Below are 13,492 nucleotides of genomic sequence, written 5' to 3'. Positions count from 1 at the left end.
ACATCATGAAGATCAATACTGTCTTAGTTATCTAGTGCTGCTCTAACAGAAATACCACGAGGGGATGGCTTTAACAGAGGGAAATTTATTCTCTCACAGTTCGGTGTGCTGCAAGTCCAAATTTAGGGCATCAGCTCCAGGGAAAGGCTTTCTCTTTCTGTCAGCCTTCTTCTCATCAGTGTTCCTCTAGACTTGGAGCTTCTCTGCACAGGAACCTCAGGTCCAAAGGATGTGCTCTACTCCCGGTGCTTCTTTCTTGGTGGTATGAGGTCCCCAACTCTCTACTTGCTTCCCTCTTGAGAGATAAAAGGCAGTGCAGGCCACACCCTAGGGAAACTCCCTTTACATTGGATCAGGGATGTAACCTAGGTAAGGGTGATGTTACAATCCCGCCCTAATCTTCTTTAACGTAAAATTACAATCACAAAATGGAGGCCAACCGAACAATTCTGGGAATCACGGCCCAGCCAAATTGTTACACACATTTTTGGGGGGACAAAATTCAAACCATGACAAATACCATTATGAGATGTTGTAGATAAAAACCTTTGGTAAGGTATGAAGCTTTCTAGATGTATGAAGAAGTTACTCCTACAAGACAGAAGATAAATCACTGTCAAAATGGACAACAGTTCATCCATCGCTCTCTAGTCAGAATAAGGGCATAGGATCTTTGAGTGCAATGGTTCTTCCTGTCAAACCAGGGTATTTCCGATAGAAAGAAGAATCATCAGAACAAAGAATTTCCAGTGCACAAAAGGGAAAACTCTAGCGCAATTTTTCTGAACCGTCATGATATCTGGATGTTTAGAAAGCCTTGTAACAGTATGCACCTACTTCTCGCCCATTGACTATCTCACTGTCCAACATTGTGCACCTACAACAATAGTAAAAAAATCTACTATATGACTGTTTTGTAGATAAACAGTGTACAACTGGCAGTAACAAACACTGAGGTGTGAGGTGAGAGTAACGCTGGTTGTGACGGCAAAGCTGATATGTCAGCTTGGCTGGGCCGTGATTCTCCATGCTTTGGCAGTTACGTAATGATGTAATTTGGCAATTATGTAATGATGAAATTTGGCAGTCATCTAATGATGTAATTGGGCAGTTATGTAATGATGTAGTCATCCTCAATTTTGCGATCTGATGTGGTCATCCTCCACTTTCCCATATGCCACTTTTTGCAAAACAACCTGGTCTTTGGAACCTAATCACATCGATAAATGAGGAGTGGGTGTACAGTAAATGATGTTGCTACCTCATGACACCATACTCGTAACAGTAACATCTCTTTTCCCAAGGCAGAAATAGAAGAGGTTCTTTCCCACCATGAACCAGGGCAACCACACCAGTGTGAAGGAGTTTATGTTCCTGGAACTCACTCACTTTCAGGAGCTGGAATGTTTCTTGTTTGTGGTCTTTCTCGTTGTGTATATAACAACCGTATGGGGCAATGTTCTAATTGTGGTCACTGTCACTTGTACTTCCTGCCTCCACAGTCCCATGTACTTTCTCCTGAGGAATAAATCAGTCCTGGACATTGTTTTCTCATCCATCTCTGTCCCCAAGTTCCTGGTGGATCTATTGTCAAAGAGAAAGACCGTCTCTTACAATGGGTGTATGGCACAGATCTTTTTCTTTCATTTTGCTGGTGGGGCAGATATTTTTTCCCTCTCTGTAATGGCCTATTACAGATACCTTGCAATTGCTAAACCCCTCCACTCTGTGACCATTATGAGGAGAGAGGTATGGGTGACCTTGGTGGTGGCTTCCTGGATAGGAGGTTGTCTGCATTCAATTGTCCAGATAATTCTGATACTTCCACTCCCCTTCTGTGGCCCCAACATTCTGGATGCCTTCTACTGTGATGTGCCCCAGTTGGTAAAACTGGCCTGCACTGACACTTCTACTCTGGAGATTCTCATGATCTTTAACAAGGGGCTAGTGACCCTACTGTGGTTCCTCCTGCTCCTAGGGTCCTACACCATTATTCTGGTAATGCTTCGATCCCACTCTGAGGAGGGACGGAACAAGGCCTTCTCCACCTGCACCTCCTACATCCTGGTGGTGTCTCTCCACTTTGTGCTAAGTGTTTACATCTACTGCCGGCCCTTCATTATGCTGCCCATGGACACAGTCATATCCATCAATAATACGGTCATCACTCGCGTGCTGAACCCCCTGGTCTACACACTGAGGAACCAAGAGATGACGTCAGCCATGAAGAGACTACAAAGGCGGCTTCAGTCTTCTGAGAGCAATAAACTAAGGTGAGGGAGTCAGATTGAAACCGGAAATCTAATTTTCTCAAACTTCTAGGCTAAGGGTAAGAGACAGCTGCTTCCTTTCTTGTCACTCATTTCCCTGTATATCCTCAGGGTCACTCAACCTTATTGTTATTGTTATTAGCTATGGTAGAGTTGACCTCAGCTCATGGGGACCCCATGCACAATGGAAATGCTACCTGATCCTGCATTATTCCCATGAAGGGTTGCAGATTAGATCATTAAGATATTTGGAAGCAGACTGCCAGGCCTTTCTTCTTAGTCTGTCTTAGTCTGGGAGCTCCACTGAAACCTGTTCAGCATCATAGCAACACACAATCCTCAACTGACAGACTGATGGTAACTGCACATAAGGTGCATTGACCAGGAATCGAAACTGGTTCTCCCACATGGAAGGTGAGAATTCTGCCACTGAACCACCAGTGCCCCCATTACTCAACTCTTTTAGAGGAGATATAAGAACAAAAGGAGAAGATGAAATTGACCATGAGCTATCAGACTGCTGGACTGGGAAGAAGTATGAGGTATAAGATTGACATCAATAACCAAAATGTTAATTTGGTATAATCCCTAGATTCTTATGTCAACATGTTTTAACTCAATTTTACCACCAACAATATGGAAAAAGCATTGCCTACTCACAAGATTTGCATGAGAATATTGTAAGGATGATAGCTGTGAAGGACAATAATTGGCACTAAGTAAGCATTCAATGTCCCCATTCTTTGTCCATCTATTCCTAAATATATGTATATAGAATATAGATGTGTTTATTATATACATGCTCTATAAGGTGATTTGGTTATTTCCAGTCGATTATTAAAATCTCTTGTTAATTTTATATTTTGAGTCCAGAATTTTGGATATACTTCACCAAATAGTGAAAAGAGAAGGAATATTTTAAGTTGTGTTAAGCCTGTTAAATACATGGACCAGAATTTCCAATTTTCAGGTCAATTCTACTGATTTTTCCCACTGATATCAGTCTCAAAACTACCTGTATAGTTTAAGGACCAATCTGCACAAAATTTACCGTGACTATTTATTTTATGTTAACCAGAACTTCCTTCTTCATTTCTCTCCCTTCTTTCCAAAGCTTTCATGTTATTGTTGTTGGTGGTGGTGTGTGTTAGATCTGGGGCAAATCTATATACTGTGAGTAGACAATTCAAGACAAATCACTGTAGCTCACAAAAAAACTACCAAAGAAATACCTTTCCAAACACTCAAGGCCTATTTTATGTACCAGAAGAGAAAACAAAAGCACATTTGACATGCCCATCAATGGATGAATGCATGAACAAACTGTAGTACAAACACAAAATTGAATACTATGCAACGATAAAGAATAATGATGAATCTGATAAACATCTTGCAACATGGATGAATCTGGAGGGCATTATGCTGAGTGAAATAAGTCAATCACAAAAGGACAAATATTGTATGAGACCACTATTATAAAAAGTCAGAAGAGGTTTACACACAGAAAAAAGATAAATTTTGATGGTTACAAGGAAGAGGAGAGGTGGGGAAGGAAAATCAATAACTAGGTAGTAGACAAGTGTTGAATTTGGTGGAGAGAAAGACAACACACAATACAGAGGGAGTTGGCATACCTTGACCAAGACAAAAATCATAGAAGCTTTCTGGACATATCCAAATACTCTGAGGGACCAAGTTACCTGGGCTGAGGGCTGGGGACCATGGTGCTGGAGGCATCTCGCTCAATTGGTGTAACAGTTCATAAAGAAACTGTTCTAAACCGACTTTGGTGAGTAGTGTCTGAGGTCTTAAAATCTTGCATCCTGTCCAGAGCAAAGAAGAATGAAGAAAACAAAAGACACAAGGAAAAGAATTAGTCCAAAGGAACTGCAGGAACCACAGCCTCCACTAGCCTAATCCCAGAAGAACTGATGATGCCCAGATACCATTACCGACTGCTCTGACAAGGATCACAATAGAATAGAGAGTCCCAGATATGGTGGGACAAAAATGTAAAACAAAATTCAAATTCACAAAAAAAGACCAGACTTTCTGGTCTGACAGAGACCGGAGGAACCCTTCGAGACTATGGCCCCTGGATACCCTGTTAACTCAGAACTGAAACCATTCCTGAAGTCCACCTTTCAGCCAAAGATTAGACAGGCTTATAAAACAAACAATAACGCACATGAGGAATGTTCTTCCTAGTTCAATCACATATACAAGACCAAATGGACAACACTTGCCCAAAAGGAAAGACAGGAAGGCAGGAAGGGACAGGAAAACTGAACAAATGGACACTGGGAACCTGGGGTATAAAGGGAAAGGGAGAGAGTACTGACACATTGCAGGGATTACAATCTGTCATAAAACAATTTTTGTATAAGTTTTTGAATGAGAAACTAATTTGCACAGTTAACTTTCACCTAGAGCATACATAGGTTAATACGGGTGCTAAATAGTTGGCTTAGTTATCTAGTGCTGCTATAACAGAAATATCACATGTGGATGGCTTTAACAAAGAGAAGTTTATCCTCTCACAGTTTAGGAGGCTAGAAGTCGAAATTCAGGGTGCCAAGTCTAGTGGAAGGCTTTCTGTCTCTGTCAGTTCTGGGTGAAGATCCTTGTCATCAATCTTACCCTGGTCTAGGATCTTCCCAGTACAGGGACCCCAGGTCCAAAGGATGCACTCCACTCCTGGCTCTTCTTGCTTACTGGTAATGAAGTCCCTTTCTCTCTGTTCAGTTCTATCTTTTATATCTCCAAAGATATCGACTCAAGATACAACATAATCCTGTAGATTGTGTCCTGCCTCATTAACATACTCACTGCCTCTAATCCTGCCTCATTAACAACGTAAAGGTTAGGATTTACAACATATAAGTTAAATACATCACAAAATGGAGGACAACCACACAGTACTGGGAATCATAGCACAGCCAAGTTGACACACATTTTGGGGGGGACACAATTCAATCCATAACAATAGGTGAGGGAGGTCATATGGGAGGACACCCACGTACATATATAGGTATGGCTGTGGATATTTCTACATACATATTTTTAAATGCTGAATGTATATTCATATATATAACAGAGCACATGTTGTTTTTGTTAAGTGCCTGTCATGGTTTGAATTATGTCCCCCAAAAAATGTGTGTATCAATTTGGCTGGGCCATGATTCGCAGAATTGTGTGGTTGGCCTCCATTTTGTGATTGTAATTTTATGTTAAAGAAGATTAGGGTGGATCAGGTCACATCCCTGATCCAATGTAAAGGGGGTTTTCCTAGGGTGTGGCCTGCACCACCTTTTATCTCTCAAGAGATAAAAGGAAAGGGAAGCAAGCAGAGAGTGGGGGACCTCATACCATCAAGAAAGCAGTGCCGGGAGCAGAGTGCGTCCTTCGGGCTGGGGTCCCTGCGCAGACAAGCTCCTAGTCCAGGGGAACACCAAAGAGAAGTACGCTGACAGAGAGAAAAAGCCTTCTCCTGGAGCTGACGCCGTGAATTTGGACTTTTAGCCTATTTTGACTGTGAGGAAATAAACTTCTCTTCTTTAAAACCATCCACTCGTGGTATTTCTGTTAGGGCAGCACTAGATGACTAAGACAGTGCCATTGAGTCAATTCCAGCTCATAGGGACCTTATAGGACTGAGCAGAACTGCCCCACTGGGTTTCCAAGGAGTGGCTAGTGGATTGGAACTGCCAACCTTTCAGTTAGCAGCCGATCTCTTAACCACTGCACCATCAGGGCTCCAACAGAGCATATAGGGGGCACAATTACAGAAACTACTTTTACATCGGGACTGAACTACTGGACTTGAAGGCTAAGTACCATTGTCTTGGGGGACATCTATGTCGTTTGGCAAAATACTGTTCATAAAGACAATATTCTATATCCTAGCCTAGTGAGTAACACCTGAGATCTTAAAAGCTTGCAAGTTCCGTGTAAGAAGCAGATACTGGTCTCTTCTCCCCTAGGTCAAAGGAGAGCAAAGAAAACTGAAGACTCAAAGAAGCAATTGGTCCAAAGGACTAATGGGCCACAGGAACCACAGCCTCCTGTAACCTGAGACCAGAAGAACTAGATGATGCCCAGCTACCACTGCCGACCACACTGACCAGGATCACAATAGAACGTCCCGGTTAGAATGGTTTAAATAAAAAGTAGAAAAAAATTCAAATTCAAAACAACAACACATTTACTAGTCTGAAAAAGACTGGAGAAATCCCCAAGACTATTGCCCTAAGGCAACCTTCTAACTCGAAACTGAAGACATTCACGGAAGTCAATTAGCCAAATAAAAGACGAGGTTGTAAAATAAACAATAACATCCATGAAGAATGCACTCCTTAGAACAAACAACTATAGGAGAGTAAAAGGGCAACATTTGCCCAAAACCAAAGATGAGAAGGCAAGAAGGGGCAGGGAAACCAGAGTAATGGAAACAAAAAACCCAGAGAGGAAATGGGGAAAGTGCTGACACATTACAGGGATTGCAACCAATGTCACGAAAATTAATGTAAGAATCATTGACCAGAAAACTAATCTGGTATGTAAACTTTCACCTAAAGCACAATAAAATATTCAAAAAGAAAAAAACACATCTGACTCAGGATCATTTAGTAATAGCCACGGGGACTGTGTTGGAATCTACCTCTCCCAAGGAAAGGATTCCAAGCGAGTAGATCTATAAAGAGACAATCAAGCTCCCTTATCTCTCTATGCTCACCTCAAATTCCACCTATCAGTTCCCAATACCATTTAAAATTAGGCAAGAGGTAAGGAAGCCCAGGACATTGCAATACACTGAATGGTGTTTTGCAAGGTGCCAAACTGTTGTGTTGTATTCATGTTTGGCTAAGAAGATCTTGGGAGGTAGCACACCTCTATGATCCTCTCCGTGTCCTAAAAGTCAGAGATATTAGGTCAAGACTCTTCATCATAGGACAGTGTTTCCCAGCCTTCTTAAATTATTGTCCCCCATCTCAAGGTGCTGTTTTAGACTTTTTTTTTTCCTAATTGCTCCTCCATAAAATTTTCATACCACAGATATACTGTACATGTATTTATGTACTATGGTCCTTTGAAGAGCTACAAACCAGTATGTCTAAGTTCTTTTCACCCCACTTCAAGAACCAGTTTTTGTCCCCTTGGGGGAAATATTGCCTCCAATGAGAATGGATGATCAAATGACATTAGATGTTTCCATAGAGTAATTTCCCCAAAATTCAAAGAATCACAGAATAAATGGATTTGTGTCCTCTGTGGTCTTGGAGAATTTGGAAAGAAAAATGTGGATGTCTGCATCTGTGTATGTGTGTGTGAGAGAGAGAGAGACCTTGCATAGAGTAATGACTTAGCAACTCTTTAATAACTCCCACTGGAACTCCAACACTACCAGCAAAGCATCCATTCTATTTCACAGTCAAATCCAATAAAATTCCCTTTGCTAACTCTTAAATTAGGCTTGGAACTGAGGGACTAGTGAATATGGCAGGAACACTTCGGGACAGGCAGAAGAGCCATGGAGTGAATCTTTGAGTCTGGTCCTTTCCAACTTGAAGACATTGAAGTCTGGTATAATTGATCTTCAGAAGGACTTCACCTGCAAACATACTGTTTTCCCAGCATCACACACACTGGGGCCAAGTTCTCAGTCACAGATGGTGTAAATTCATGGTTGGACACTGAAGTGTTTAGGTAAGTACGTTGGGCTGTCAGTATGTGAGACATTGTGAATTATGCATGAATAAAATATAATGGCCATGAAAAATGTACCAGGCAATAAGATACTGCAAAAATAGTTGAAAACCTTACCGACAGAAAATTAAAAAGTGGATGTTAAGTATTAGGAAAGGGAAGGTCTTCATAAAAAAGAAACATTCACAAAAACAGGGCCAGCACAGTAAAGAGATGGTACTTTGTGCTTGATAGAACACCTGAGTTGCATATAAGGGTTAGGGTTTTTCCATGGGATTCATGGAGCCTCTTTCCACAAGATCAGAGAATACACTAAAAAAGCATGTTTGTAACTACACATTTCCTCAGAAAACATGAAGTTTTCAAAATCAGTACCATATTACCTATTGCCAACAATTCACCAGGTCTCCTTCCCCTTTGATCCAGATCCAGACTTATTCCTGAATGAACTGACCCAGCCTTGAATCTTCTAGTCAATTCACCCTAGTTCACTGAAGCAAAAATAAGCAAGTCTGTTTAATGAGAAGCTTTCTTTTAGTTTGAATAGCATTTTATGTTTTACAAGTGTCTTCATAAATAACACTTTGTGATAAGAAGGGCAGATGGAAAACGAATTGTTTTCATTGCAATGGGAAAGGAACCAAGTTTATTGAATTCTTACTATGTCCTTTGCAGCTTACAAACATTATCATATTTACTTTTTACACTACCCAATCAAGTAAATATTATGCATCCCAGTTTACAGAAGTCGAAACTGAAGGAAATTAAAGGACTTTCCCCCAAGCAACAAAGGAGGAAGAGGCAGGATTCCAACCCAGGTGTGTACCACTGTCCCCACTGCATCACACTAGGCTGCCCCAACACTTCACAACTGAGAATCTGAGGCGGGGGAGAAGGGAAATGACTTTCTCAAGGTCATGGTGCCATTTTATAGGCTGGATAAGAAAACAAATCTCTGTCTGGCATCACAGAGGCCAAGTTTAAGACATTATGAAAGAATTTCTTAGCCTGTGTCCATCATGGTCCCTCTCACTCACCCACATTCACTGACAACATAGACAAGCCATCTAGGTTTATTCATTAATTCAGAAAACACCTACTAAGCACCTATCAAGTGCCAGGAAAGGCTTTGACAACATTAGGATGAAGAAAACACTGAGTAGACAGGATGAACTTGAGGTTTAATAGTGAAATTATACTGAACTAAGAAGACACAGACATATAAGAAAATAGGTGTGATAAACTGTCACAGGAGCGACCCATTGCCAACAAGTCAATTCCGACTCATAGCAACCTTAGAGGACAGAGTAGAACTTCCCCCAGAGGGTTTCCAAAGAGCAGATGGTTGATTTGAACTGCCAACCTTCTGGTTAGCAGTCGAACACTTAACCACTGTGCCACCAGGCTCCTGCCAGAAGAGAAGTCCATGTAAATAACGATACAGTCACAAAGGAGGAATCTAGCTGGGGGTGTCAGGTAAGTTTCCACAAAAGAGGAAACCTGGACCTAAGTGTTGAAGGATCAGTGTTTGCAGATACAGAGGGGTGGGAGGTTCTGAGAATGAGGGGGCCATGGCAGGAAGAAGGAGCAGCAGGAAGGCAAATACAGAGGTGAGGACCAGCAAGAAGTTGCATAAAGTCTGAGCCTCTGAAAGAGGGGTCAAAGGAAACAGGACGTCAAATAATGTCAAGACAGAGGAAATTATTGGATGCAATAAAAGAAGTTTACCCTTGATTGGGTAGGCAATAGGGAGCCATTAAGAAGTTTCCAACAAAGGAGTAACATAGTCTCTTTAATGACTGATAAAGACATTTCTGTAAACAACAGAAAAGATGAATTGGAGAAAAACTAGACTGAAAAAAGGGAGACAAATTAGGAAACTAGTGCAACAATCTAAGGGGAGATTATAAAGATTTAGTTGAAGGTAGAGCCAAAAAACTCATTGCCTTCGAGTCAATTCCAGAGTAGAACTGTCCCATAGGGTTTCCAAGGAGCAACTGGCAGATTCAGACTGCTGACCTTTCAATTAGCAGCCAAATGCTTAACCACTGTGCCACCAGAACCCATGAGGGTAGAAAGGAGGGGTCAAATTGAGAGAAGAGAAGAAAGTAAAGTCCTCACAAGGGTTTTTAATACAATGGTCGGGGGGTCCTTGCCATGGAATATAAGTCTTTGGTGTCTGTTGAATGAAATGTGTTCCTATCAGTACATGCTGTGGAGGTGGCTGTGCCCACACAGAATGAATGAACTGGGGAAACAAGACACGTAGACACAGCCTCCAGGGAAAACGAGAGGCTACATGTCTTTTTGGTTTTCTTAGCCATACAATTTCCGAAGGCTCTCCCGTCCCAAAGCTTGTTTTTACACATACCAAACACTATGCTTCCCAGCTGGGCACTGATTTGGGGATCATTTATCTAAACAGTGGAGTCAGATGGTCACAAAGATGCTTTGGTTGATTGTGGCTTTTTTCCCTGTGAGTTAACTTTCCCTGTAAGTTGACTTTGCCACACTACCACCATGGTAAGTCTTCTTGGAAATTAGTGAAGTGCTATATGGAGTGGAAAATGCATTGGGCTGAACGTCAAAGTGTGAGTTCACCACTAGCTTGCTGCATGACCTACAAATCACTTAACCCTCTCAGGAACTTTATTATTCCTGAATTGATCAGCAAGCAAAAAGGATTGCTTATGCCTTACTTGAATAGGCGAAATATCATGAATTGAAAAATCTTTTAGTTGGATCTGCTGATTCCTCCCCAGTCAGGATGATGTATTAAGAGTACCTACAACCTATGGAGTGAGGCAGGGCAACCATTGCTTCCATTTTGTGATGACATCAAGGTACTGATTTTTACTCTGTCAGGAAATGCAAAATCTAAGCTTAACATACGCCGCTTAACTTTTATAGGAAGGAGGTAGGAGGAAATGATGCACTGAGTACATCACTGTGGAATCCTGCATTTCTTACCATTGATAGATGGATGATGGATGGACAGATGGAGCGAGAGAGAAAGATAGATATGGGAATGGGTATGGGGACCAGGACCAGGACAGGGATGGAGACACAGAGATACATTTGGGTCTTTGCTGTCTTCCTCGTGAAAAGAGATCTTCTCATCACCATCCTAGCCATCTTCTTTGCATTAAGCAAATCATTTACTCTCAGCCTCTGACTACTCATGAAATAAAATAAAAATTAAAGAGAAGACTTGTGATTTCTGAAATGCAACAGAAGGGAGTGGCCTAAAATTCCGTTGTGCTGCAGAAAGGAATTGAAGGAGGTGATGAAAACAGCTACTGAAAGTGCCATAAAAATTCTGTAAAGGGTTCCTTATGCATATTATTCTTGAATTTATGTATTCTGAAACTGGCAGGCAAAGTAGTATAGTGGAAAAACCTCGGAGCTTAGAATGAGGAGAATTTTGTCTTAGCCCCCTCTGCCACTAATATACTGTATGACCTTGGAAAATTGACTGACCCATATTGAATTCAGTTACAGAATTGGTGAAGCAGGAATAACAACACCTTCTCTTCTAATCCCAGAGATCTGTTAGGAAATTTTATTGTAATTAGGTGTTCGGTAGCTTTGAAAACTGTAACATGATATTCCAATAGATTCATATGATGTTACTGAAAGATATCTGAGGATTGATTTATTCCAGTGGTTTTCTAGGCTTTTAAGCCATAGAAACAAAGTGGATGTGAATAAAATCGGAGTTGCTCAGATTCACCAAAGTGTATGGAACGCACAAATCATTCCACTAAGCCTCCCTTACCCTCTCTTCCTCAGCAATCTCTGGGAGTGAGGTCTACAGAACCCACAGGCCCCCACTAACTACTGTAGGAACACTAATGATTTAGTCCAAACCTCTCCTTTTTTCAGTGAGGGAAGGGGGCAAGCACAATTAAGTGACTCTCCCATGTAAAACAGCAAGGTCATGAAGAGCAAGACAAATGATTGAAAAAACATATCTCTGCATGTTCAGTTTCTATAAAGCAGATAACCTTTTATTATTTCCTTCAAAGGTGTGCATGGAGAAGAAAACCATACAATGGACCTGGGAAATTATACCAGGGTGCCTAAATTTATATTCTGTGGACTTACTCAGTCTCAAGAGCTGAGCTTGCTCTTATTTTTCTTTCTATCTATGATCTATGTAACAACTGTGTTATCAAACATTGCCATCATTGTCACTGTCACATATGAGTCTCGTCTTCACACCCCCATGTACTTCCTACTCCGCAATCTCTCTGTCTTGGACATCTGCTTCTCCTCCATCACTGCTCCAAAAGTCCTAGTAGACCTTCTCTCAAGGGTAAAGACCATCTCCTTCAATGGTTGCATCACACAAATGTTTTTCTTTCACCTGCTCGGTGGATCAGACATTTTTTCTCTCTCTGTGATGGCATTTGATCGTTACATGGCCATCTCCAAGCCCCTGCACTATGTGACCATCATGAGTAGGGGGCGATGCACTGCACTTATTGTGGCCTCTTGGGTGGGGGGCTTTGTCCACTCCATCGTGCAGATTTCCCTGTTGCTCCCACTCCCCTTCTGTGGACCCAATGTTGTTGATGGCTTCTACTGTGATGTTTCCCAGGTCCTCAAACTTGCCTGCACTGACACCTTTGCTCTTGAGCTCCTGATGATTTCCAACAATGGTCTAGTCTCTACCCTGTGGTTTGTCCTTCTCCTGGTGTCCTATACTGTCATCTTGATGATACTGAGGTCTCACACTGGGGAAGGCAGAAGGAAAGCTATATCCACTTGCACAGCCCACATCACTGTGGTGACCCTACATTTTGTGCCCTGCATCTATGTCTATGCCAGACCCTTCACTGCCCTCCCCATGGACAGAGTTGTCTCCATCACCTTCACTGTCATCATCCCTGTCCTGAACCCTATGATCTACACCCTGAGGAACCAGGAGATGAAGTCAGCCATGAGGAGACTGAAGAGAAGACTTGGATCTTCCACAAAAGAAATAGATTCTATGAAGTCCAGATTGAGAAGTCAGAACTGAAGAGTTTTTACACAATGCAGTAGAAGGTCTGAATCAATACACCACCTTGAGAGCAAAGCTTTATCTTTTTCCCACAGCAGAGTCCTATAATAAGATTGGCCTGAGATAATCATCCCTACAGGGTTGTCTCATGATGAGATTGTTGACAACTTAAAGAGTCTCAGGTCAGTAAATTGTCAGCTATTATAGGGACTCTAGTGACTCAAGAAGCCCTGGTGGTGCACTGGTTTTGGTCTCAGCTGTTAACCAAAAGGTCAATGGTTCGAACCCGTCAGCCACTCTGTGGGAGAAAGATGTGGCAGTCAGCTCCCGTAAGACTTACAGCCTTGGAAACCCTTAGGGGAAGTTCTACTCTGTCCTGTAGGATTATTAGGAGTTGGAATCAGTTTGACTGCAGTGGGTTTAGCTTTTGATTTTAATGTTTATATTGGCCAAATATCTTCTTTTACAGGCATGGAAATGGAGGCTGAAAGAAATGATGTCTCTGTTC

The 13,492-nt window shown here is 41.7% G+C and overlaps 2 protein-coding genes across 2 annotated transcripts; both read left to right on the top strand.

The window, feature by feature from the left end:
- Nucleotides 1–1,248: 1,248 nt before the first annotated feature.
- Nucleotides 1,249–2,277, top strand: LOC101344829 (olfactory receptor 4D6-like). Its single transcript, XM_004389336.2, is given in 1 exon segment — nucleotides 1,249–2,277. A coding segment is annotated over 1 exon segment (1,029 nt).
- Nucleotides 2,278–12,030: 9,753 nt separating this feature from the next.
- On the top strand, nucleotides 12,031–13,016 carry LOC101344589 (olfactory receptor 4D11-like). Its single transcript, XM_004389335.2, has one exon. It carries the CDS (start codon nucleotides 12,031–12,033, stop codon nucleotides 13,000–13,002), a length of 972 nt encoding a protein of 323 aa, XP_004389392.1. The 3' UTR covers nucleotides 13,003–13,016.
- Nucleotides 13,017–13,492: the final 476 nt, after the last annotated feature.

The sequence above is a fragment of the Trichechus manatus genome, unplaced genomic scaffold (assembly GCF_000243295.1).
Source record: "Trichechus manatus latirostris isolate Lorelei unplaced genomic scaffold, TriManLat1.0 scaffold00240, whole genome shotgun sequence".
NCBI classification, from domain to species: Eukaryota; Metazoa; Chordata; class Mammalia; order Sirenia; family Trichechidae; genus Trichechus; species Trichechus manatus.
Note: the sequence above shows the minus strand (reverse complement) of the source record. Positions and strands in the feature narration are given on the sequence as shown.

Coding starts and splice junctions, on each gene's coding strand:
- LOC101344589 (XM_004389335.2), top strand. CDS start 12,031: ATGGACCTGGGAAATTATACCAGGGTGCCTAAATTTATATTCTGTGGA.